The sequence below is a fragment of the Apium graveolens genome, chromosome 4, assembly GCF_009905375.1.
Source record: "Apium graveolens cultivar Ventura chromosome 4, ASM990537v1, whole genome shotgun sequence".
NCBI lineage: Eukaryota > Viridiplantae > Streptophyta > Magnoliopsida > Apiales > Apiaceae > Apium > Apium graveolens.
The window spans coordinates 297,551,133-297,579,100 of NC_133650.1; the positions used below are offsets into that span (position 1 = coordinate 297,551,133).

Genomic DNA, 27,968 nt, shown 5'->3' on the forward strand with positions numbered 1-27,968 from the left:
TGCTAATTGCTTTCTTTTTCTCCAATCCCATTCCCGCACCCCCAAACATATGTGATCATTGCAAACACATTCTAGGCTCCTGTTAGTGCAGACTGTGGACTTGAACCAGAGACCTCGCCCGTGAAGTAAATCATCGCACCTACGGTCCAACCAATTGGGAAAGAATCAATAGATTCCTTTTCGGGAGAATCAACAAGTCTTGATCAAAATATTAATACCACTCATTACCTATTTGTGTTCCGTGTAATCCGTGAGGATACAAGAATTTAATTTCATTAGGAAAAAAAACTTTACATGTACAAGTGGTTTTGAGATGTACACTACTACTATACAATTGTGTGAAGGCCAATATACATGACATTTGAGCTGCCAAAAAGGGATGTTAATTTACCAGTAGTGATGAATTAAACCTCTGTAATGGTTGGTAAATGAGGTCTCCTTGAGTGGTGTTGATGTGAGTGGAAGTCATCGTTATGCATGCTTACATTAATCAAATGAGCTAACACTTGTATATTTGTCGTTGATTCTCTGAGCAACTCTTCAAGTTGCTTTCTCGTAATCTTCAACTTAACTTGTGTTGTCTTTTTCATGTTTTCTGTGAAAATATCATTATTTGCTGATGTTCCTGCACTATTCACACTAATCTCCTCACTACCTGGAACAGCCTTGTTTACTATTTTCTAAGCATCATTTGAAGCACTAGTACTCTTGTGCCCTTCTTTAAACAATATTTTATTGTAGTTGTGGCAGGAGTCTTCTTTTAGACTATGGCCCGTTTGTGGGTTCAAAAAAAATAGTAACTTAAAACTAAAGTTGAAAAGTGTAATATAAGTGATATAATATTTTAAATTATAAGTTACTAGCATAAACCCGTGCATTTTAGTAGGACTAGTAATATAGTCCGTGCTTCGCACACGGGAATTTCTTATAATATAAAAAAAAATTTAAAATTTTTTTTAGTGCAATATCGTAAAATTTATCATACCTTTGTATTGTTTAAAAAAATGCAAAGATTGGCAGAGGTGTCTGATACTTGAATTAGTATATTGAAACACATAATTATATTTAATTATTTACGATTATAAAAATGTACATGGAGTAAATTTTAAATTTGTTAAAAATAATTTTAAATTAATTATGTTAGTGAAATTACATCAATAAAATAAATTGTGCGTGCATTACTGTATAATAATTGAAAGACATAAAATTGATAAATTGCTAATAAATATAAATAAAATTTATAATGTTTTATGAATTCCCACCACAAATATTCAATGAACCGGTTAAAAGATCCAATATCCAATACCACTACACATTTAAAAATACTAAGGTCTTGATATTTTATCGAATATATTGGAAATTTTAAATCCTTAAGATATTCGATTATGACTAATAATTTCACTCGGCAAAAAGCGGTCCATCAAATCCTTTAAATTCAAGACTGAAACAAAAAACATGATAAGATATTAACAAAAAAAATGTATAAACAATATAATTGTAATTTAAAAGTAAAACTAAATAAATTAAGTTAATATATTTAATATTTAATATTAATCTAACATAACTTATAATAAAAACACATTTCTCTCATTATTATTACCACCTCCAAATCAGGATTAAGATATATCTTAATGCAGGGAAATTATTGCTATTAAGGCTTTTAAAAATATAAAAGTTCAATAATTGTTAATAAGCTATAAATTATTATGTTAAAAATATGAAATAAAAGTAATAATATTAACATTATGTCATTTAACGATGACCTTGTACAAAATCACAACTACAGGAGTTCTTGGTCAAAAACATGATTCATAATCTTTAATTGTTTTTTACTACATTAATTGATTGATATGAAAAGATGAAATTGTAATGATTTATGATTGATAGATATGGATACAAAAGGAAGGAAAAGTTGATAAGCGATACCTAGGTAATTTTAAACTTTCCTTTAGTTAGTTTGTAGAAAGAAGTTAAAACAATTATTTCTTTTATTTTATATTGCTGATAAATTATACAAATGATTATTGAGAATCCGAGTAAAAATATTTTAAAAATAAAAGCGTATCCGGAAAATCAGTTTATCAGTTTTAATTTTTTTTTAATTTAACTTTGGAAACAAACACATGTTTTCAAGGAAGCATGTAAATTACAAATTTCGTTATTCTAGATCTTATTTTTTAAAAATTTGAAATGATATCGATTGATTCATTACAAATCTTCATGAAGTTTTTCCAGTGATTCTACAAAATCATATAAAGATTTAAGTAAGCTAAATATATGAAAAATGTATTGTTCATAAATATATTGGTTGTCTTATTTTACCAAAAACTGTCCAATATGTTAAAAAAAATCTATATATATATATATATATATCGATCTTGGTCAAATCTTCATAAAGATATTCATTTAATTAGATTGAAAATCATTGCAACAATTAACTAAGCTGCATAAATTCGAAAGATACAATGTAAAATAATCCTACAAAAACCAAGATGCATTGTAAAATGATCTTAGATTATAAGTTTTATTAATATAAAATATCATTGTATCGGCTCTTGTTGCAAATCACAGTTTAGCACTGTACCATCTCTCTCTCGTGCAAAAATGATGAAGGTTAGTTTGTACTTAGGTTGAAAGTACAAAAACACATATATTCTACATCACCACTTTTGGAGAGTTATAGTATAATGTGTTGTGTATTATTATTTGTAATTTAATATGATTTACATAACAATCTTTTGCTAAGTAATGTCAAATTATTTTATTATTTATAATTTATACATTGCTTGTGATATTTAACCTCTACATTATACTCCAAGTTGATGTTTGGATGAATAAAAAGTTAGTCTAGTTAGCCTAGTTCTGACATATTTTTTGAAAATTACGTAATGATTTCAATATTATCAAATTTTGCAAGGTCGCTTATCAAGCACAGAAGAAGGCCTTAAAGCTAAGAGGAAAAGCTTCTTAGTCGGAATTTGTGAACATAACTCTTTTGGTTCATTGGTATGTAATACAATACTCAATATAGAGTCGTTGGCAATTAATATAAATGTGAAATTGATCGTTTACGTATATATTGATGACAGAGAGTACCAAAACCATTCGCCATGGAATTTTTTGCCAAACTTCCTCGACAAATCTTTCTTATTTGCAGAGGAGGAATTAATTGTGAAGGATTTTATGATAGTGATAATAAAAAATTACTTGGATTTGAAAATTTTATGAAAAGCCTTAATATCCGACAAATGTATACGGTATTGTTGAATTATATTGGAGGTGAAAATTTCTTTATTGAGATATATAATTTATCTGGTCTGGAAATAGATTATTCTGGTTGTGATTCACAAAATTTTGTGAATATACCTAATAATATAAAAGAAAAAGAGTTCATTATCGATTTGGATGATTTGGAGGATGAAAATGCGAGGATGCAGTATTTTTTTAGCGTACTTGGAAGGGAATTAAGTTTTTACGAACATACCATCCTCCCATCTGATATTGGCCCATGGATAAGTAAAATGGTTGGTTGATACATAAATGTTTTCTTATATTTTTTGTGTTATAAATGTTTAACTTTTTGATTATTTTACAGATACGGCTACTTCCGAAAAAAATGTCAGAATTATATGGACAATGGAAAGACGGGGACACAATACAATTGTGTTTTCTGTATAAAATCTGGGAAGTTAAAATTGAAAAATCCCACAGTGATTGTTATTTTGGTAATGGATGGAAACAAATCGTGAGATATAGTAGAGTTGAAATATTTGATATTCTTGTGTTCGATTCACTTGTTTCATTGAACGAACACCTGGTTAATATTTGTCTGTTCAAAAGTGATGATATTCGACCACATGAAATGTCATTAGGTAATTTTTGGCCTTTTGTGCTTTATTAGTAATAATAATATTCATTATATGAGAATAGATGATTAATGCTACATCTATGATTCTTTTTAAGTATATATCTTTTGAACAGGAACTAAAGATAGGACTGCATCTTTTTTACATGTAATGCACTTGCATACGTGGCATTATAAAGAAATTGTAAGCTGACTTGGTACATACATTAATTTTTTAGTTTACTATTTCAAAAATATGTACCACAATGTCTTCTAAACTATTGTTACCTAACAGATTCCACCAATGCTGGTTCGTCTATTTTATGGTCATATGCTTTCTAACGCGAATACAGTACGTTGCGGAGATACTATTTTTCCAGTATCATATAAAAAAGACACAGGGTATTGGAAAAGTGGGAAAATCTTCAAGCAATATAGTCTACAGAGACGTGATACCTTTTTAATCACGATTGATGGAAATCATGAAGCCAGGATGAGAATTTATAGGAGCGATGAGATGGAGGTGGAATATGATTTAATATCTTCGAGACCTGATATTATACCCGGGCATTGGTTTATGAAAGATATGCGGAAAAAAGATTATTCAACTACTTTTTAAGTTTTTACAAAATTTAATATATCATTATAATAATATAATGAAGCATAATGTATCTTATTACTATATTTTCAAACGTGGATGACATAGATTACACAAAAATAATATCAGAAGAAGGAGAAGAACTAAATAATGATATTATCATCTACTGATATTAATCATTATCGTGTCTTTTGAAATATATGTTTTAAAACTAATTTTATGATCTCACTCTGTTCTCTCCATCGTGAATATAACATCGAATGAATGGTTCCCCAAGCATGGAAAATATCATATTCTTACTATTATGTCAGCTGACCATACTTTGCAAGTGTTCGTCAACGGAAAACCGAAAATGCCATGATCACCCTATGCATTCAGAGCAAAGATCCAGGCGAAAATGGACATTTACCTCTCCTAAAAAAGAAACAAATGGGTGTAATTAGAATTCAGGTTTATCACTGAACTATATAACAGAAAAATGTCAAGGTTATCACTTTTATATGTGATAAAATAATAACAAACTGCTTACCAATTTTATTTTCTTGCTGGTAGACCTAGCGGATCCTGGAGTATGTCCATGGTCTGTAATTTCTACCACATCAGACTGTAAAAAATATAGTCACTGAATCATCAATTGTGAATGATATGAGATACAAAAAATAAATAGTTTAAGGATCATATGATGAAATCTGAGCATTACAATAAGACTTATATTTACTGAGTTTGAAATTTCAGAGGCCATCAACCGACACTCTCCTCCACATTATTAACTTTCACTTTGTATAGGAAAATCATCTAAAAAATGATTAACATATGATGAATAAAATTGTCTGGAGGCAGTAGAAAAAAAATAAACTCAAATTTCTATACATATGTAGTAAGTAAAATTTTGTAAAGAAAATAATTAATTAATACCTTCAAAAAATCAGTTGCAGTTTTCTCACTAAGTTCTTTTAGCGTGATAGTATGAATAGTATGATAAATTGACCCTTCAAATTGAGTTTATGATATAGCTTTTCTCGAAGGAACGCAACCTTCTTCACGGAGTCTAATTCGAGAAATGAAGTACATGTAATAATTTTGGTATTGAGAATAAATACATACAAAAGTGCCATAATTACTCAAATGTGAACTTCTGTCTCATCTCAAAAACGACATCATGGTCCAGGTTTAGATCAATTTTGGAGCAGGTATAGTGCTAATCTGAACAGAGGCTGCAACCAAAAAAATTTGAAAATTAAGCTTCATTGTTGCAATATTTTTTATAGTTTTATTAATAAAGAGGTTAGTTCATTAAAAATTAACTAACTATGAAAAATCTTAAGTTTGGTAGTGGTCAATATGACAATCACTCGCTCTTCTTTTGGAATCTCTTTATTACGTGCATCAATTGCAATTGCAAGATTACCCTACACGATAACTTTGAAGGAATGCCTAGAATAAAATAATAGATTAAGTAATAGTAAACATACAATATGAAAAGTAATATTAAATAAATGTACACAAATAATAATCATAATGAACCAAAAAAATTAATACCTTCTATCAGTAATATGAAAATGGACAATGTCCCTTTGACCAAACTTAGTATCAATCTTGGAAAGCTCCTCAAAACTCTTTAATACTCCCATAACATCTGCAATCAATCTTGACGTTAGACACTTTACGTGAAAAAAAATTACTTGAAAATTTAAAAAAAGGAATGTGTTCTCAAAACCTGTTCAAATTCTGGAAATTCTGTACCACCGTTTGTTTGTGCAACAACAAATAATTCACTCAGATCCACAAATTCAAATTTTTGGGTAGATATCATAACATCATCATCATCAACAGGATCTACAGTTGTCGTATGTGATAAATTAATTATTAACCTAGAGGAAACAGGTTTTAGTGTTCCAAGAGCTTTTTTGGTGTAAAAATTAGAAAACACGTATACGCCACCCTCCACTATCTTATCAAAATGCATTTTTCCAGTAATCTGGATATATGTAAGCATGTACATGACAATCCTACATAAACAAACAATGGTGAAGAAGTGGTAAACATAGCAAACATTTTATAAACCGATTGATATTTAAATATATGTAACTATTATAAGTAAAAAAAATATAGATTTTACACTATCATCCAGCAGAATGAGGTTATATCTCTTGATGACATCGATTGCGGTAGAAGAGTTTGGAACCAAATGCCACATTCGAGTTACTCTTGCTTTAATTTTTCAGGTGGTTCTAGAGAGGTCGAAAGAAGATAGTTGATCGAACATTGTTGCTAAAAATCTGGAAAATAGTGTATTCAACGAATTAGTTCGAATCAATTCAACTTTTAACTACATGATAGATACATAAAAAACTATAAGAAAATAGAAAATCAGAAATAGTTGAGTATTATTACGTTTGTGTAGTGGTTGCTAACTGTTAGTAGGAAGATGTGATTTTGTGTGAAAGGATGAACATGGTTTATATATGTGATTGAGACATAATTAGTGGAAGGAATTGATGTATGTATAGAAAAATCAGCACTTAACAATTGTTTTCATGATTCAAATAATAAATTAGTGATTTTCTAATCATAAAAGAATCAATTATAGCATAAATTATGGACATGTATGATATTATTTGGATTATTGATTTTGTAAATCATAAAAAGAATCAATTAGAACTATATCTATATTTTTGGAGGGTGTAATTTGCTAATAAATAATTTATATGACTATTTACTCTTATTAAGGAGAGGAAAATAGAGAAGGCCATTTTAAGTAAATTGTAAAAAGTTAGTGCTAGTAAGTATTAAGAATATATTGAAAATTCTGTATGATACATACTATAAATTGTATGTATGATGTGGCGTGCAACAAATTGTGCGATGAAGAATTATGTTTACAAAGAAGAATCAAAGAAGAATCGGCAGAATCATGTAGCTCTACAATCAAGGAAATTGAAATACATTCGATGATAATTGTGATCAGACAATTCTTTTATTCTTTGCAGAATAACTGTGATTGCTGTCATATTGGTAGTTACCATGTTGAATTAATTCAAATATGCTGGATAGTAAATATGGAGTATCCGGAACCCATGAATAGTGAATATGGAGTATCCGCTAAATATAGTATTGTTTGTATTGATAAATTGAAATCGGATAAATACATGGGTTGTAACTGGGTTGGATTATTAAAATGGATCATGTATTTGAATTTTGTATGACCAAAAAGGGTAAATAAATGATTAAGGAGAGAAAAATAGAGAATGGCATTTTAAGTAAATTGTAAAAGTTAGTGCTAGTAAACATTAAGAATATATTGATAAGTATATTATATTTAGTAGTAGTTTAATAATTTAGTATTTTATTAGATATATGACACTATTTATCTATTTTGTAATAATCAAAATTAGGGAATTATCGTTGAACCAAACCGTTGAACCAAATTATCTCTATTCCGGCTATTATAATATAGTATAGATTTAGCTGTTTGGATAATTTTATACTTATAAATTGATAATGTGTTTAGTAAATCATAACTTATAAATTTTTTTATAACAAAATAAAATATAAATTACAAATTACATGAATTAAAAAATTTAATACATGAATATAAAATAATAAAAAATAATAATAATAAATTTGGGATAAAATAATATAATATACACTATTCATCTAAAAAAAAATAAAACTATACTACTAAAACGGGCTAAAACATAATTAAAACCAAAAGATAACTAATCACCATTTAAAAATGTTAAATAAACAAATTTCATATTTTAAAATTTCATCAAATTAAATTTGGAAAAATTATATAATATATTAAAAATATTCTATGTAATTAATCGTATGATGAAAAAGAGTGAAATTTGAATTTTTTAATCAAATTATGAAGAAACGAAAATAAGAAAATGAGAAAGTATAACTCTATAACTTTCTCCTTATGGCAACAAAACAACCAAGCCTTCTCCTTCTTTAGCCAAATGTTAAGCAAAAAATATTACTGAACATTCTCTCCATTTAAGCCGAACAAAGCGTTTCCCATTACCACGGATATGCCCGTGCTATGCACCGGGATAAACTATTATCGTTTAATTTTATGAAATTTGTTAAATTTCGTTCTTCTTAGAAATAAAAAAGTAGATGTTATATTTTATCTTAAATTCAACATATATAATTTTGAAACTTTTCCTTCTAACATTTTATACAATTTGGAGTGTCTTAACTCTTAAATGTTAACCTTTTTATTCTCACATTTTCAGTAGGTAACGTTATTATATTTAGTGCAAAATATCGGCTAATCATTTTTTAAATTAAAAATAAAAAACACATACAGAAAAGAGTGTGTTGAATACAATTTGTTGCAATAATTTGTTTAAAAAATGAGAAGAAAACAAAATTATGTTTATGTTAAATTATAATTTATTTTTATGTTTCAAAGACAAAGTTTTTAATAAATGAAAAAAAGATAATAGACTCAAAAAATTCATAAGATCAAAGAAAAGCTCAAACAAAACAGATAATCTTAACTTTGGGATTAACTATTTTATTTAATTTTGTTAAACATTTTTAAATTAAGTTTTTTTTTGAAATTTAAAAAGTAGACAATATATTTTATCGTAAATAAATATTTTTTAGACTGTTAAAAACGCGAATTGTGTTTGTTTTGAATCTTTTTGTTCTCGCGTTGTAAACACACAATATTATTATATTTAGTACGAAACGTTGTCTAATTTATTTAATAATCAGAAAATACATATATTAAAGAGTATAGTAATATGACCATTCTACGCATCAAATTATTTTTAATTATTTTAATATTATAAAAGTTAATTAAAAAATAAATAAAATTTAATGTTTAAATATATAAAAAGTGAAACCAAGTAGTGCATATTTTTAGTTTTTATATTTCACAAATATTAAATTAATTTAAAAATTAATAAAAAAAGTTATTGTTAAATTTTAACAAATTGCTTCCATTTTTTGGCACATGCTTAATTTAAGATCCGACTTCTAGGAGCATTCAATTTAGCATATTCGGTGAATTTTTGTCCAGGTCCTCCCTTCTTCGGGGTTGAATTAGCGTTTTGCTCAGTTCTAGGATACTTGTCTTTAACATTATATTCTAGATCAGTCTTTCTTTTTTGGTACACGCTTAATTTATCTAATTACCCCTACTTATTATTTTCTTATATTCTAATTTATAATAAGAATAATAGATAGAATATATGTCTAAATATCAATTACTGCAACTACGTGATACGAGGTATTTCAAATTACTAAATATATATAAGTAATCTTCGTAAAGGATAAAGACTTATTTGATGAGATATATATACACTATAAAGAAAAGCTAAATATTTGAAATCAGTGTTGTTGATCAAGTTCCATTGAGCCATCTAAGTAGCCATGTGCTATCAATTTAATATGAGTCGTTAGATCTTCAAATAAATTGATCATTTTTGTTGGATCTAAAATAAATAGTTATTTAATAACTAACAATAAGTAGTTATTATAAATTAAATAGAGTATCCTACCCTTTCAATGATTTAAACAAAAAAGAAGTAAGTATCCTAAACTGAATAAAATAATAATGCAAAATTCGTTTTTTTTTTCCATCAAATTTTGGATCATACTTTTTGGAAAAAAAATTAAACCATTACTGAATTAAACATTAATTCGTGAGTTCCACGTCGGTTGTAAAATCATCAAAATCAGATTTATATAACTTTATGCCGAAATAAAATCAAACGAAACTCGGTATTTTTTTTTCTTTGTTTGACCTTTATTTTGATATTTTAATTATTTAAAATTAATAAACATTTGTTAAATAAAAAGAAAAACATTTGTGCATTACACCCCGAAATATTAAAAATTTGGTAATCGATTAGTCGATACTGTATTTGCGTTTGAACAGTAATTGGGTTATATCACATATCCATGTTGTTCATGATAATTTTTTTCAAAACTTAAATAAAGAGCGTTTGTATGTCGGTGTAATGGTATTGAAACACGACAAAATACTATACACTATTTATCTTGACTAAAAAAAATTATACCATTGATCGAGATTAAAATAAATTTTAAATTAAACTAAGTATAATCAGTTGAATTATGTTGGTATAAAGGATTTCGGGGTAAAACAAAATTATAACTACTATTGATTCGGCTAAAATAATTATATTATTGAACTGGTAATTCGTTGATCTAGAAAAATAGCATCAGGATAAAAAAAATATTTACTATTCATTTAGACTATTTTTTTTATAAATCCACGGTAAAATAGAATTAAAATCAAAACAAAATTCGAAAATGTAAAATAAAATAATATACACTATTCGTGTGAGTTAAACAAAAGTATATATTCAGCAGGTTTTAAACAATATTAAAATCAAACTAAATATAATTAGTTGTATTTGATTAGTATAAAGAGTCTCGGGATTAAACAAATTAAATAAAACTAAATGTGATTAGTATAATATTGAACAAGATAAATTTTATTGTTTAAATTAAAAATAATTATATTTCATAATCATATCTAATTAACAATAATACAATATTTTTAAATAGTAGTATTATTTTACTCAAATTTAAATACCTTAAAATAATCAAATTACGTCCTTATTATATAATATGCATACGAGTGATTTTATCCAATTTTTTTGTATGCATGATCCATGTACTATCAATTTAAATTTTAAAAATGATGTGATATAAAAAAATCCGTGCATCGCACGTGTTCTGAGCTAATACTATATTATAATTTACGAAATATTAAAAATTTGGTTGGTCAGGCTCAGTGTACTCTGAAGGATCTTTAGGAGCATAATGAGCTGGAATGATCATATCTCTATCTGTAGATTCCTCAATTCTTACCATATGAGTGAAAGACTCATTCTTGAGAATCTGAATATATAATAGATTGGCCATCCTGATAAACGACAACATTTTCTTCTTCCAAAGAGTGTAGTTAATTTTTTATCAAAAGTAGGAATTTTGATGCTACTGATTTTCTGTATATTCATTTTTCCAAGATCTTAAATCTGTTTGATTTCAAATTTTGCTCGGATACCACTTGTTAGGTAATGAATTACACATAGAGGGGGTGAATGTGTTTTTATGTTTTTATGTTTTTCTTGAAGTATTTATGGTTTGAACAAAGTAAATATAATTCTTGCAGTGATATGTGTTACTACTGAATTTAGGCAGGCAATAATACTGAACACGGATCTTTTAAAACTCACCCAATTTTATATTAAAATTAAGAATGTTTTGTTACAAAATTTCTAGGCTCTTTGTTAATAAAGAGTTTAGCTTCTTTCTTGAGAGAATACAAGATTTATAATCTAAATTGTTACTTCTAACAAAATACCAGTGTTAACTTAATATCTCAGTTAACTCCTATATTTCATAGCATAGGAGTTAACTAACCGATCAAATGAAATCATATTTCACCTATAATAAAAGTGGGAGTCTTGAATAATAATGGTTTATGAGGATGATTTGATATTGTTTTTTTGATATCATTTTTTAATTTTTTTCTTGATTTATTAATTTTTTTGTTATATTATATATTTAATATTAGGCCAAGCATAATTCATATATTATTGATTCAAATTTAAATTTAACTTTTTATTAAATTATAATCATTTTTTCTAAAAATACGTAGAATTATCAATATATTTCAATTAGTATTATTGCTTTTTCAAATATCTCTTATTAAAAAATCATGAATATATATGGATATTAATATATTTATCATGAATCATATTATTTAAAAAAATTCAATGAGCAAATTTTAGATTTCAATTCAAATTAAATTATTTAAGAAGTTATATAATATTAAAAATAGATCCTTGTATAAACATCTCCAAACATTATTACTAAAAAATACATGTGTCATCTTATCTATCTATATATACTATATTATAAAATAGACGAAACATTAAAAATTTGGTTGGTCAATCGATCATTCTAATTCTAATTGATATTGAAGTCAATTTTTCAATCAATCAATCAACGATACCCAATATAAACCACTTAAAATATTTGGTGTGAGAACAAAAATATTGAAGTCAACTTTTTCTAACAATTCAAATTATAATTTATATTGAATTATGTGTTATTATATTCAATATTAATGTCAAGTCCTCTAATGTCAAGTCCTCTGCAAATTTAAATTATAATTCATATTAATGTCTATATTATTTTAATTGATACCGAAGCTAACTTATTATATTAATTTAATTTCTATAACAATTTGTACTATAATAAACAATTTAACTATTATATAGATATTATATTATCAAAAATTAATTTATCAAAATATAATTCGACTTACTAGTATAATATAAATAAGAACAAGTAATTAATACACGGGGTATTAACTGAAATTTTAGTAAACTAAGAGAGCAAGAGTCATGCCGTTACCAAACTCTTAAAATATTTTTTTTAAATAATTATTAGTTACCATATATTTAAATATATAATTGTTGATAGTAAAGCTATATAACTAATTTTAATAAGAAAACTAATTTATTGTATTGAATCGAAATATTTGTTTTTATAAAAATTATGATCTGAAATTCTGAATACGAGTATAAATTTTTTAAATCGAATAAAATCGGATATTTCGGTTTTCGGGTTTTTATGCTGCCCCTAAAAAACAAGTGTAGAAAATAATGGGTTCCTCTTCGTTTTGTTGATGTTGCCAAACAAAACTGAACAACCGACAGAGCTAGAGGGTGATGGACAAGATTAAACTTTTTTCAAAGTAAAATAACAAAAATAGCCCGACCTGGTGGAGGTGGCCAATTTTGACCGGTAAATTACGCATTTACGAAGAGGGTAATAAATAATACGCATTCTTCACTGGGTATATATCTTTTTTATACAGGATACGCAAATTGAAATGGAGTATTGTGTATATAAGCATTGTTTAAATGCGTATTGTGACTTGATATGCATACTCCAAATGCGTAATACAGTTAAATTGTTGATTGTTCATAATATGCTTTTGTAAGGCAAGCACCCTGCCATGTGCAATGTGACTTTAGCTTCTTTCTTTTTTATATTTATGCTAGAACTGTGCTAAAAGTTCTAGGGCTAAAAGTTCTAGGCTAGAACTCATGGCTAAAATTGAATATACATAGGTGAAGATACTGTAGCATTTTAAGGAATGTGATTACATAAAATGCAGTGTAGTAATGCATAGCCGGGATTAGGGAATAAATTTGATACGTGTTTTACGGAGGTGTAATGCTTATTAATTTATTTTAAAAAAATTTCTAAAACCCAAAATTAGATTATTAAACCTTGAAATGTTAATTTTTTTTTAATTTTTTTAATGTTTTACATTCAATTTTTAAATATTTCTAAAACCCAAAAGGGGCTATTGAACCCTAAAAAATTAAAATCTATTAAATTAGTATCTAAGATAACAAATTTTTCATTTGGTTTCTAGGGTTTAGGCTCTAGAATTTAGGGCCCGAAGGCCCTAAATCCTACACCCTAAATCGTTGTATCGTTTATTGATTTATTTTTAAATATTTCTAAAACCCCAAAGGGATTATTGAATCCTAAAAATTTAAAACCTATTAAATTAGGGTACATGATATTAAATTAAAATATACTATTAAGTCATCTACTTAATTTAAAAAATTGGTTTCAATACGCAATCTTTAGTGACTTGTTTATTAAATAATTATTTTAAAACTGATTACGCATTTTCTGATTGCATACCATGAATACGCAAATGCCAGTTGAGTATTGGACGGGCCATAAATGGCCAACTTGTGGGAATGGGCTATATTTGTCTAGAGAAAAGGGTTATTTCTGTCGATTTTTCAGAGGTAGACGGGGTCAGTTGGGGTATCTATGGAGGACATCAAAATATACGAAACGCCCTGCTGGGTAACTTCCCAAACTTGCTGCTTTAATTCTCGAAATTATTTGAAATTTCATCTCAACGATTATTTGAATTATCATCTCAAGCCCTCAAAATTCTAATACTTGACGAGACTTCTTGCAATTGATCTCCTGTTGTTATTAATGCCGCTCAGTTTCAAACTTACTCTACTACTTGAGGTGCTTCTCAATAACATATGCATATTTCTGTTCATCTTAAGTCTTTGAAATTCTAATGGTTGCCTAATTTTACTGTTTTTTTCAGTCCTGCCACAAAACTTCTCGAATGGGCTATGTAAGTACATTAAGCGATTTTTATATGACATGCCATTCTTTTTTCCTTTGGTTAAAAATACTTGACATATTTGAGGAGTTATGAATTCTGTAAGCTACCTTGGCTCAACACATTAAAATCCGACATATTAAACTGCAATGTTTTTTACTGTTTCCATACACATGTTAGAGACCCGGGTTACTTTTCTGAGCATCTATTTTCGGAGGAAAATTATATTTTTTCTTTTCTGCATTTAGAATTGTTCGAAAGCAGTATCCAGTCAGAAGTTTAAGGGGGGAGTTCTTAGAATGAAGTTCGTGAAATATCTCATGAGCTCCGAGAAGCACTAGATTATTATTAAATGCACTGATAATTGCACACAGAAGAGGTAGCTGCTAGATTGAGCTTGTTGTCGTCAGCCAGGACCCCTATTGATGTTTAAGTGTTTACTCACCCCCCACGGCAGGTAGCTTCCTTACCTTCTACCTAATGTGTTTATTTTTTTTGGATTTGTATGAATGTGAAAGAATGTTAAAATAACAATTTTTTGGTGAAAATTAACAAATATCACAATTTTTGGAAGGGGTGGCTAATTTTATCACTTGAGATACCCGATTGGCAAATGGATATTTCATTTGAATAAGATACCCAATTAGCAAATGGGTATCATAAAAAACTATTGTATTGGATACCCAATTCACAAATGGGCATCTCAAAATAAAAAATTGGGAGACCCAACTATCAAATGGTATCCCAAATGGTAAAATCAACCATCCACTCCAAAAATGGGTATTTTTGCTAATGCTTCTTAAAAATGGGTAAAATTTTCCAAAGCCCTATGAATGTTTCTTGCAATTTTCAAATAAAAGATAAGTCAAATTTATTAATATAACACAAGATCCAGGATTATTTAGGCAGATCAAAACTGGTACATGATTGTGTTCTTAAGCATCCTGACATTTGTATTTGTGATGGAGACGGTCCTGCAGTGGCAGGGCCACGCACAGACCCACAGTCACACACACACACACCAACAGCTAAAATAAAAAAATTGGACTACTATCGAATTAGATATTAGTGACAAATATTAGATATTAGTGACAAATAATAAGGGATCTATCTAGGTTGATTTGTATCCCCATTATGAAAGGCACTAAGGCAGGGGTGTACAGATGATCTGCTCAACCGCTCGAACCGCCTGCACCGTAATCGCATTTTGCGCAATTGCCAAAGTCGTAACTTTAGTGTGTCTGTAGTGTTCCCATGTTCTCCTTATGCAGGCACACCACATGTTCACATCCTTCTCTCGCATTGTGATTTTTTTCCACTTATGAATTTCATATGCCGCACTACGTTGTAGTTTCTCATTGGAAATTGTGCAGGCATGGACTTACATGTTTTAGCTACTCTGGCAATTTGTGCCTGTGTTATGGTATGTGCCACATCCGGAATATGTTACACCAGTTGCATCACTATTACTTGAGACATGGTGTCAGAAGTACTGCCTGATACTAAGTATAGCCGACGTCATAATACTGAATAAGTTGCCTGATGCTAGGTATTATATGTTGTATATATCTACTGGTAGCTTTCAAATCTTCTTACTTTATTTTATTGATTTATTTCTCATGTTATACTGTTTCCTTGAATTTAATGAGGTTTATATTAATATGTATATTTTTGGATTAAGTTACATCTTGTAATCTTGTGAGATCAAGTTATGCGTCCGACAAATTACCTTTGGCAGCAAGAAAGCACACAGGGCTTTTGTTCTGCATTGAGTTGATTAAGTTTTTGCACTGGATTCTTTCCTCCTAGTCAAGGTTATTCAACTCATTAATTTCTGCAATTAATTCTAGCATACTGTCAAATCATGGGGTCTTTTCGGGAATAGCTTCTTACATCTTACCCCTCCGAGACCATGCTCGGAGCCAAAGGCCATCGGAACTAGCCCTAAGATACGACAATAGTAAGTCTTAATTCTTTCCTTTTAAACAGTTGGTCACTTGTATTAAATGATTTCTACACTGTGATATCATACGACTATATATCCAATCGTTGAGTTACATGTCTTACTGTCTTCGGCAGTACAATCTACTCATAGAGCTGCTGGCTAGACTTTTGAGACGGTTGTAGATCGACCCTGTTAGTAAATTTTCTATCTCTGTAGTTAAAATTAAATGAATATTCACAAATCTGGAACACATAATTGAGCTTATCTTTACTCAAGGAACTAACCCATGCTTTAATTGCCTAGATATAAATATCTAGTTTATGAAGATTTGCACCAATAATTGATCGTAAACTTACGATTTCGTTATTAATTTGGATTTGTTGTGTGACGTACAATGATCCTCTACTTTTAGCTTTTATATCTTTAATTTGTTTGATTATATTTTGTGAGATCAAATGCCACGTATACGTGTTTTCCTTGAGCACACCATGATTACACATGCGCTATTAGTATTTGTTAGTTGCACTTATTTTTGCTGATACAGTTTAGCCAAAGTTGTGTGGTACTTTCAGTCTGCTTTCGGCGCTCAATGGACACCACTTAGACCTGGAAATTCTTGTCGTGTACGTTCGTGTTTCGTGTACTCGAATGTCAAACAAAAAACAGACATATTTAGGGTTTGTGTATTTTCATATTTGTGTACCTTCGTATTGTGTCGTATTTCGTGTAAAAGTATATATAACTATGAATAACAATAAGTAAACAAATAAATAAAAATATAAGATTTTCAGGTAAATTCTTTACCAAATATATCTAATATATATTTATAGGGGCTACTCCAATAGATACTCCCTTGTAATTCAAACTAGAAACTAAAATAAAAAAAATCTAAATCACGTCGAAATATAGCACATATGGTATGTAAATTGATCGCAGGGAGATTTAGAAAAATACAGTGAATTCAGATTAAAAAAAACTTACAGTTTGACGAAAAAATAAAATAAAAAACGGAGGGAATTAGCTGAGATTCTGTGTGGGAGGATGCAGATTAGTTGGGTGTGATGCTTTTAGGGGGGCCATTAGATTAGATTGATCTAATAGTTTAGATTAGTTTCTAGTTTTTATTTTAAGTTTGGTTTCTATTTGATCATTTGCCTATATATACACACACACATATCTTATGTACATACAATATTATAAATCATGTATTATTTTAAAGGTAAATATACATATATCTATACTAAACTATAATAACCGGAATATGGTATAATTTGATTCAACGGTTATCCCCTTATTTTGGTTATTAAATATAAAAATAAATAGTGTTATACACCAACTAAACTGCTAAATTGCTAAATTATTGTACAGTCTCCTAATCTTCCTAAACTTCTCCTGCTAAACTACGATCATGGCTTATGCTACTAAATTACAAACATAACTTTTTCCTAATTCTTTTATTATTTTTATTATAAATATATTATTATTATATATTTACATAAATATATTAAAATTATTTATATGATTAAAATTTTTAAATATTAACGGGAACTCGTGCATCACACGAGATTTAAGCATATATTATATATTTACATAAACATATTTAAATAAATATTAACGGGAACCCGTGCATCGCACGGGATTTAAGCTAGTTTACTATAAATATACATATATTCATTAGAAATATTAATATTTGATTAAAAATTTATTTGTGTCGTATGCTTCGTATCGTGTCGTGTACTTGATGGGTAAACACAAAACCAACAATAAATCCCGGTCGTGTACTTTCGTGTCGGGCACTCAAAATGCACTCAAAATGCTGACACAAACACTAAATTTTCGTGTCATTATCAAATTGTCAGGTCTAGAACCACTATTAAAATTTGGTGTAGCGGAATGAAGAAGCATGTTAAGTGCCTTATGTAACTTATAAAAAGTAGATGAATCAAATTAATGGCTCATATATTTTTAGGATTCAATCATTGTTTTTACCAAAATTTGCGGGTTAAAAGTTAAGTCTATTCGATTTAATGTTTAAGTGATTAAAACAAGAACGTAAAGAACAAGAACAATGAACGAACTCGACACAAGTAAACGGTGACGCGGAAAGCCCCCGTGAAAGGGCAAAAATCGCGGGTGGGACGATACCCAACCGAAATGATTCCACTATAATGATGTAGAGATTATTACAAGTGATTACAATCAGTTAAATAATAATAAAACGTGGCCGAAAGCTCCTTCTTTGAATGTGCGGCTTGGACGTGTCGAGTGTGCGGTTTGTACTCGTCAGCTGAGGAAAGAATGATATATATGGTGTATTATTGTGTATATATGTAGAGGTTAAATATTAGTAGTATTATAGTTTGTATATGTGATATAGGATTGTGTGTTGTAGATAATGTATGATTTATACATAATAATATATATAATACAATGGATAGGTGAGTAATGAAGTAAATGAGTATAGACGATGAAGTGTATACGAATGTAGATTGGCCAAGGAATGATTATCAAGAGATATTACATATACATGACTTGAGTTACCAACTAAAAAGTTATATAGTAGAGAGACTAGTAATGTTTTTGTGTGAGTAGAAGTGTGTGTTTTGTGTATATGTAGACAATGATTATATTTTTTTACTTGTTTAAATTCCTTCACATAGCTCTCACAGTTGCTACAATTTTATCACATCCTTGCTGCATGTTGCTGGAAAATAGGAGATATAGTTTAACCTCCCTCTTATTTTAAGGGTTGTTATTTGACTTAGTTTAGCTGTTGTTCCGTTCCCGTCCAACCGCCCGCTCCCGTTGTGTCAACTGCAGTTCATGTCGACTTTCCCTTCGTGTCAGCGGAAACTTTTTCTGCTTCATTCGTCCTGTTCAATAATCTTCAAGTCCTGATCGGTGAAAATCCGGTACTAACAATCATCAAATAAATGTTGATAATTGTACTCAAAAGTTAAACCGACTCCTTCCATCCAGAGCAGAGGTATGAAGCCACGCCAGCAATTTCGAAGATTGGTAATTTTGATGAGTGTGTGTATGTGGACCGGACGTGCTTGTGTTGTTCCTTTGTTCTCTTTATGCAGGCGAATCACATATTCACTTCTCTCACGTTGTGATATTATTACATTTATGAATTTCATTTGGTGAATTGAGCTGTAGTTCAACCATGGAAACTTGTGCAGGCATAGACTCATTTTAGCTACACTCGTTCCTGTGTTACAGTACGTGGCACATCTAAAGTGTGTATATGGATTTGAACCATAATTTAGATGTTAGTATGTTTAACGGTGACAATATTAATGTAATTTAGCTTCTTAAACGATAGGAAGCTTGGACTAGATTGTAATTTTTTTTAGCGTCGGCCCACAAGTTAAAGTAAAAGCCCATAAAGGATTTGTGATGTTTCTATTGAATCTTTTTTACCAGTAATAGTAATGATTATTAATTTAAAAATGAACAAGTTTTTTTTATTATTGATCTTTTAAGTATATATTTTGTTTGGTGCATATTTTTGATTGTTATATAATATACTTTTTTCTGGTGTGCCCTAGAATTTATCCTACCGCCGCCGCTGTCTACATTGATGAAATTGATGTCTTTATAAAGAATCCTCAAGGAAAAAGTTGTGACCATTCCTATGCCTGTTCGATATATCCGAGTTAGCCAGTCCGAATAATCTATCAATTCCTTTGTTTTGGTAAGTTATTAACATTCATTCTTTTTCCCCTTTTTGATTAATACATTTGAATGGTTTCTCACACTTCCATGAGAAGTTAAACATATTCCCCGTACCTAGCTTGCTTCTCTATCTTGAAACAAATAAAATTTGTTCATACCTCACCCGGACTCATCTAACCTTTTGATAAATGTGATAGATCTTTAAGGGCTCAATTTTATCTGTGCTACTTACTTAATTTTTTTGCTTTTTGCTATATCCAAGTAAACTGTGATTTGGGGAACAAATTATCTGCTCAATTAAATTTTATAAATGTGTTTACAATAAGATGTTTTATGTAGCTAACAAAGTGTTGGTGCAGTAGTTGAACTCTTGTACCCCCTTGCGGGAGGTCAGGAGTTCGACTCCCAGCATGTGCGTGTGTAATCAATTAGCAAAAAAATAGATTTCTATGTATGCCAAAATGTTCTACGATGCATTTTTCTTTTACTTTTTTTTAGCTTTTTTTTATTCCTATTATTGTCTAGGAGCATTCTAGGATAGGGAATATATAGCTAATGTATTTATGTTGCTCTGCTGGACAGGAATTTCCCTCTATACAGATAGATTAGATGGAATCAATAGTCGAAAGGGTTAATCAGGAGACTGATATAAGCAATAAACAGGATATTGATATTAGTAGTATTCTTCCTGATGCAGTCTTCACCAATATCGTATCGTGGCTACCAGTGAAGGAAGCTGCAAGAACAAGTATTTTGGTAAAAAGGTGGAAACATGCTTGGAAGTATGTGACGCGTCTTGATCTAGATCCGGAAAGCATTAGTGAACCATATGTAGAGCGTGTCGAAGGGGATTCACAAGAAGGTCAGAAGCTCACTCCTACTAGGCGCTCAAGGGCAGATCTAGAACGTTCCACGAGGTCCTACACCTCCATCATCCGGTCTATACAAGATGAAATCACTTGCTGCCAAATTTTTCATTTTCCTATCAATGTAGATGGCGGAGATTTCAAAAAATGGGTCGAAGAGCTTCTCATGAAAAAAAATGTTAAAGCACTTTCTCTTAAATGTTATGGGAATTTATTCACTGTCGGAGAAAATTCTTCAAAACCTTTGGAATTAAACCCGGGTATCTTCAGTTCTCTTGAGTGTCTTGAACTGACTTATTACAGACTCTTCAACACCTCTCCCTTTGAAAGTTGTGAAAAGCTTCGAATTCTGAAACTGAGCAATTTGGTACTCGGTAGAAATTCTATCACTGAAATATTTTCTCTCTGCAAGAGTCTCGAGGAATTTAGCATGCTTTATTGTCAGGCAATCTCTGAATTGGAAATCTCTAGTCGAAATCTCAAGTTTCTAGAGCTGCGGTGCTTGCATCTTAATAACATCAATATCTCTTCTGAAGCTCTCACGACCCTGATACTCTATCGGATATCTTGCAGATGGTCTTCTGTTGTCATCAATGCACCAAGTGTTACCGATTTACAAGCTTATTGTAACTTTGACATTGTGGGGTTTGATGAAATACTACTGACATGTAAAAAACTCCTAAACACATCTCTCTTCCAAAGTTGTGAAAAGCTTCGAATTCTGAAACTGAGCAGTTTGGTACTTAGTGGAAATTCTATCACTAAAATATTCTCTCTCTGCAAGAGTCTCGAGGAATTTAGCATGCTTAATTGTCAGGCAATCTTAGAATTGGAAATCTCTAGTCGAAATCTCAAGATTCTAGAGCTGCGGTGCTTGCATCTTAAAAACATCATCGTCTCTGCTGAAGCTCTCTCGACCCTGATATTGTATCAGATATCTTGCGAATGGTCTTCTGTTGTCATCGATGCACCAAGAGTTACAGATTTACAAGCTTACTGTAATGTTGAACACGTTGGTGATAAATTTAAGATGTATCTGAGTCCGGAAAAGCTTCTTGAACGCTGCACTGGTTTTCTGGTAAAGGTTTTTTTCGTGTAATTTTCTTTGATCAAAACTCCTAAAAGAATCCAACAGATTGTATGTCTCTACTGTTTTTTCAGTCCTGCCATGAACGTTCCCATCCTCTATATTCTTCTCAAATGGGATATGTAAGTGCATTCCGAAATTTGCAAGAGTTGTCGACATCTTTGGATTTGAACGACATAAGACATACAATTCTTTTGTCGTACATATTCCGAGTGTGCTCTCAGTTGAAAAGGCTTGACATAACTGTGGAGGTATGTTTCCTGTAGGATACCTTGATGTAAGACAGATATCTCAGGTAGGGTGTTTTGAAATATTCAGTGTCTTGACTACATTATTTTCCGCTGTTTCCCTACACAGGTTAGAGACCCGTGTAAGGTTGGAAACTTATACTATCCCGAGCATTTGTTTTGGGAGAAAAAAGAGAGTTTTGACTGCATTTCAAATTGTTTAAGAGCTGTGTCCATTCAGAACTTCAGGGGAGAAGTTCTTGAAATGGAATTCGTAAGGTATGTCATTACAAGAGCTCAAAGGATGCGTCGAGTTACTGTTAGATGTGCCGATGATTGCACTGCAGAAGAGGTAACTGCTACAAGGAACTTGTTGTCGTTTCCCAAAAGCTCTATGGATGTTTCAGTAATCATTGAGTCCCCTTCTCCCACAGCAGGTTGGTTCCTTACCTTTCTACCTAATTTGTTTATCTTTGTATTATATGTATGAATAAATCTGAAAATTATATAAGACGAGTCAGATTTATTTTAATTTTTTTCCTGACAAAAAAAAGACGATTCAGATTTTGATTCAACATAAACATGAGAATTTGGGTGTATTTACACCAGTACGTGCTGGTCTTACTATTCAGCCAGCTGATAGCTAGTATCATGCTGTAGGTGGAGCTACACATAGTCCAGGCAATAGCACCGCCAACTAAAATGGTTACTATAGTTTATGATGTGTGATTTGGATCATATGTTTTAGTTTGGAGTATAATCGAAAAGGGAGCTCACTGGGTTCAATTCATACCCCTTTTTACCCACTGTTTACATAGTTTTTGTTTTTACTTGTATATCTTGTTATTTTGGATCTGAAGTTTTCTTGTTGTAGCACCTCTTTTCATACTTAATTTGTTAATTTTCATGTTTATAAGCTATTTGAGAACAGATACTCATTTGTAAGGCTATAAGCCAAAAAAAAAAAATAAAAAAAAAAAAATAAGCCAAAAAAAAAAAAAAAATTAGTCAAAAAAAAAAAAAAAACTACAACTTCTAACATCAATACTACATGTAAATACTAGTTGTCCATTTTATTATAAACATTTGAGAAAGTAATCATGTAGAATATGTTCTAATATATAAACTCCGTTTTTTGGTTTGATATCTATACTATAATATGATAACCGGAATGGAGTATATTTTGGTTCAACGGTTATTCCCTTATTTTTGGTTATTACAAATAAAAATAAATAATGCTGTACACATGCTAAACTACCAAATTGCTAAATTACTAGATATAGTCTTCTTATCCCGCTAAACTACGACCAAAACTTATCCTACTAAACTACGATCGCAGCTTCTTTCTAATTCTTTTATTTTTTTTTATAAATCTATAATTATTATATATTTATATAAATATATTAATATTAATATATGATTAGATAAATAAATTTAAAATTTATTTAAATATAAACGGAAGCACGGGATTTAAGCTAATGTATATTAACAACACATTAGATATTAAAATATACAAGTGTCTGTGAATGGACCTTTTGACACGTGACAACCAGTCAGTAGAATTTCTTATAGGAAAAATGAATATTTTTTTTTGCATTTTCCCTTTTTACTACTCTTTGGAAAAAAAAATAACAAGCGTGGGCATAAAACCGCAACCCTTCCCCTGAACAAACTGGACGCAAGTGCCTTAAAAATGTTAATCTGCATGTATATTTGTACTTCAAGGATCTCGTAAATAGACAGTAATTTAGTGGATAGTGGATGGTATGCATCTAATGTATAAGATGAACATTCTGGTTGAAGATGTCTTGTATATTTTAGATCAAGTAAATGATTCTGACATGCTGGCAGACTTTTAGTAGTTGAATATCTGGAGTTATGTTTGCAGATGTTTAATACCTCAGTCATGGCGCAGTACCTTTTTGTATATAATTTACCCTATATTCCTTTGATCAGGAGAAGTTGCATTGCCTCCAAAAAAAAGACGGATGAGTCATGTAGTTGTTGCCCAAGCTCCATCTTGATTGATTTTCTGCCAACTGATGAACCTAAGATCATTGCTTCTACTCTTTACTCGGTTGTAGTCAATCTTGTGGCTGCAAATGGAAGACACTGTTGATCTATGTTTTGAGTTTACCTTTAAGACCTTATATATGGACGGTTGTGGTGAAGTAGAATCTCTAGACTCGACTAGTTTTCTTTCAAATGTTTTTATCTGGCACTATTCTAGTGCGCAGACTGCAATTTCTTGAATATTTGGCTGCCGTTTGGCTTTTACAGACTTGGTTTGTCTTTATTTGTCAAATGATTTGGTTTGTTTTCTGCTAATTGCTTTCTTTTTCTCCAATCCCATTCCCGCACCCCCAAACATATGTGATCATTGCAAACACATTCTAGGCTCCTGTTAGTGCAGACTAAAGAATCAGCAAGTCTTGATCAAAATATTAATACCACTCATTACCTATTTGTGTTCCGTATAATCCGTGAGGATACAAGAATTTAATTTCATTCGGAAAATTAACTTTACATGTACAAGGGGTTTTGAGATGTACACTACTACTATACAATTGTGTGAAGGCCAATATACATGGCATTTGAGCTGCCAAAAAGGGATGTTAATTTACCAGTAGTGATGAATTAAACCTCTGTAATGGTTGGTAAATGAGGTCTCCATGAGTGGTGTTGATGCGAGTGGAAGTCATCGTTATGCATGCTTACATTAATCAAATGAGCTAACACTTGTTCTACTGATACTCCTTGTATATTTGTTGTTGATTCTGTGAGCAACTCTTCAAGTTGCTTTCTCGTAATCTTTAACTTGACTTGTGTCGTTTCTTTCATGTTCTCTGTATATATATCATCATTTGTTGAGGCTCCTGTATCTTCTTCTTCTTCTTTAATTTTCTTGTAAGTATAATTCTGACTGTAGGGATTGATTTTCTGGTCGGAATAGTCGTCGCTCCAGTCATCACCACCCCATTGCATGGATGATTCCTTTTTTATGCAATTTCCCATCTTGATCTTTATTTAACTTTGTAAGTAGTACTGCTAGTTTTTAAAATTATATATGTCTTTGTCCTTGATGAATATCTGCAGAGAATGGCAGATGTAGTTGAGAGAGAGAGAGAGAGAGAGAGAGAGAGAGAGAGAGAGAGATGTATATTGACAATTGAGAAGTTGAAAGCAAGGGTGAAATGTGGAGTTGTATCTTTGTGTTATGAGGAGGATATTTAAACAGGCAGGTTGGGTGAAGCTGACTGGAATGTGGGTGGGCTGGGGGGATAGGGATGAAGAGGATAAAGATGAAATGAGTAATGTGGATGTGGAGTCTAATGGCATCTGATAGGCCTCTATTTGGGGGAGGAGTTGGACTATTTTTATGTTCGGCCATGTTGGAATAGGTATATATATGCTGATGTTGGAATTGGAGTAGTAAAAATAGGTTGACATTTAAATAATCGCATTTTTGCTTACTGCTCATGTTGACATGTTTCACGTGACATCCTATCTCGTCTCATGTTTTGGTTTCGGTTCTTAGTCGATCGAAATTTTTTGAAATGAATATTACCGTAAATAATAACGTGCCCATGACTTCGACAATCAGGTCCTTCAATCGATCCTAGGTCCAACAATTGATCCTGAGATTTGTGAAATTTTAGTCAAAATCAGTTTATAGGATTTTAACATAGATCCGTCATGCAATTTTATATATATTCATTTACGGGGTCAGAAATTTTGGAATCCTATACGTCAGTCTTGCTCGCTTATAGTTCGACACATAGACAGTTTCAGATTGAAAAGGCAAAAGAATAGGAACCGTGAGATTAGTCAGCAAAAGTTTATGATATAGGCGTTGTTGGACCTTAGACCAGAGAGGAAGGGCCCAGAAGGACTTAGTTGCAATAATTATGTAACATATGTGTAGAGGTCCAAGAGGCAAGTTTATAAGTAATAGTCCACTTGGGGCTCCCTATAAATATAAAGGCACAAATCTCATTTATAGAGGTTGGACAATCAAATAAAGAATGAATCCTCTTGAATAATAGTCTCACGTATTAAATAATATACTAGTACATCAGGTGTGAAAGCGGTTGTAGATGGAATCTGATCAAGCAGAAATAGAACGGTAGGTGCGATCCGTGGAAAGTGTGAACTAGACTTAAACTAAGAATCTTATCTTTATTTAGCTCTAAATATATGGTGTAGTATGGTAACTAGCGAGATGGTCACGTATCATGAATCATGATCCAGTGTCTGCAATTGGTATCTTTCATTTCATACCAACCTCACGTCTGTCACCTCACTATTAATTAAATACTTATTTAGTCGGTTAATTCCACACTGATCAATAATACTATTAATGGTATCTTAAATGACTGATTAGAACTTTTTACGTCATTCATTTTTTCCCTAATATGTGCCCATTAGCACACACATAAACACCCTAAATTATAAATTTAGGGATGTATTTAATTGGGATTTTGAAGAATTTTTATGGATTTTAGAAATAATGGGGTATTTGAATTTTAAATAATCCTTTAAAATTTGAAGGTATTCAACAAAGATTGGAAAAAGTCTCTTAAAATCTGAGTGTATTCAATTTAGATTTTAAAAAGTCAATCAAAATTTGGTGGTATTCAATTTGGATTTTAAAAAATCCATCAAAATCTGATGATATTTAAAAGTCCATGGATTTTCTTTTATTTAAAAAGACTGTGGATTTTGATGGATTTGCTAGTACATTTTTAATATCTTGAAATCTCTTCAAAATACATGAGATTTTGATGAATTTCTAAAAAACTCCACAAAATATGTAAAACTCTACAAGATTTTGGATCAATTGTAACGACCGAGAATTTTGCGTCGTAATTAAGAAAGTAAAGTATGTGTTATGTGATGAGATTATGTGATTAAGCGGTGATTATTTGTCGTATCTGTATACTAGAGTTAAGGAGCGTGGATAAAAACGTTCCAATTTAAAGAGTCAGCTTAGAAGTCGAGCTGTGGTGTCGGGCCGTCAGGCAGAACGGAACCCGTCCTAATATGGAATTAAATAATATAAAATGTGAATTATATGTGAAGTGAATGAATAAAGTATTTCGTCTTAAGAGACGTGTTGATTGGCAAAGATAATGAGAAGCGTAATCGAAACGCTGAGCGTCGGGCCGTCAGGCTGAACGTGACCCGGTACGCGTAAAAGAAGATAAAGATTTAAGAGTGATATATTCTATGATCAGACCTGAGTCGTTATGTGACTATATGCGTGTGATTGCTTGACTGTGTGCATGACTATATGTTCTGTGTCAATTTTGTGAATTTTAAAGGAATTATGTGATTTAAGTAAAGGTTTAATTAACCTTCGTGCATTTTTTATAAAATCATCTGAGATGGATAAAAACATGGGATTTGTTCTGTTATCTTCATAGAGATCCTAGAGACTTTTTAAAAATGAAAAGTGAATTTGATTGTTGATCTTTACATTTTTAAATTGATTTTATGTGGAAAATGTATTTATTAAAGCAAGTTTGCGAAATTCATATAAAATCAAC

At 30.5% G+C, this 27,968-nt stretch overlaps 1 protein-coding gene across 9 annotated transcripts; it reads left to right on the forward strand.

Moving 5' to 3' along the window:
* The first annotated feature begins 14,225 nt into the window (after positions 1 to 14,225).
* LOC141721303 (uncharacterized) lies at positions 14,226 to 24,747 on the forward strand. 9 transcript variants are annotated; one of them, XM_074524161.1, is made up of 10 exons: positions 14,258 to 14,510; positions 14,596 to 14,625; positions 14,862 to 15,070; positions 15,987 to 16,036; positions 16,464 to 16,573; positions 20,113 to 20,258; positions 20,822 to 22,183; positions 22,267 to 22,443; positions 22,550 to 22,856; positions 24,376 to 24,747. In XM_074524161.1, exons 7-10 carry the CDS (start codon positions 20,849 to 20,851, stop codon positions 24,441 to 24,443), a joined length of 1,887 nt encoding a protein of 628 aa, XP_074380262.1. In that variant the 5' UTR covers positions 14,258 to 14,510; positions 14,596 to 14,625; positions 14,862 to 15,070; positions 15,987 to 16,036; positions 16,464 to 16,573; positions 20,113 to 20,258; positions 20,822 to 20,848; the 3' UTR covers positions 24,444 to 24,747. The 9 variants fall into 9 exon arrangements, with proteins under 9 accessions (XP_074380260.1, XP_074380257.1, XP_074380263.1 ...); XM_074524156.1 differs by having other exon boundaries at positions 14,246 to 14,336; positions 14,418 to 14,510; positions 14,862 to 16,573; XM_074524162.1 differs by having other exon boundaries at positions 14,246 to 14,336; positions 14,418 to 14,510; positions 14,988 to 16,573.
* The last annotated feature ends 3,221 nt before the right edge of the window (positions 24,748 to 27,968 follow it).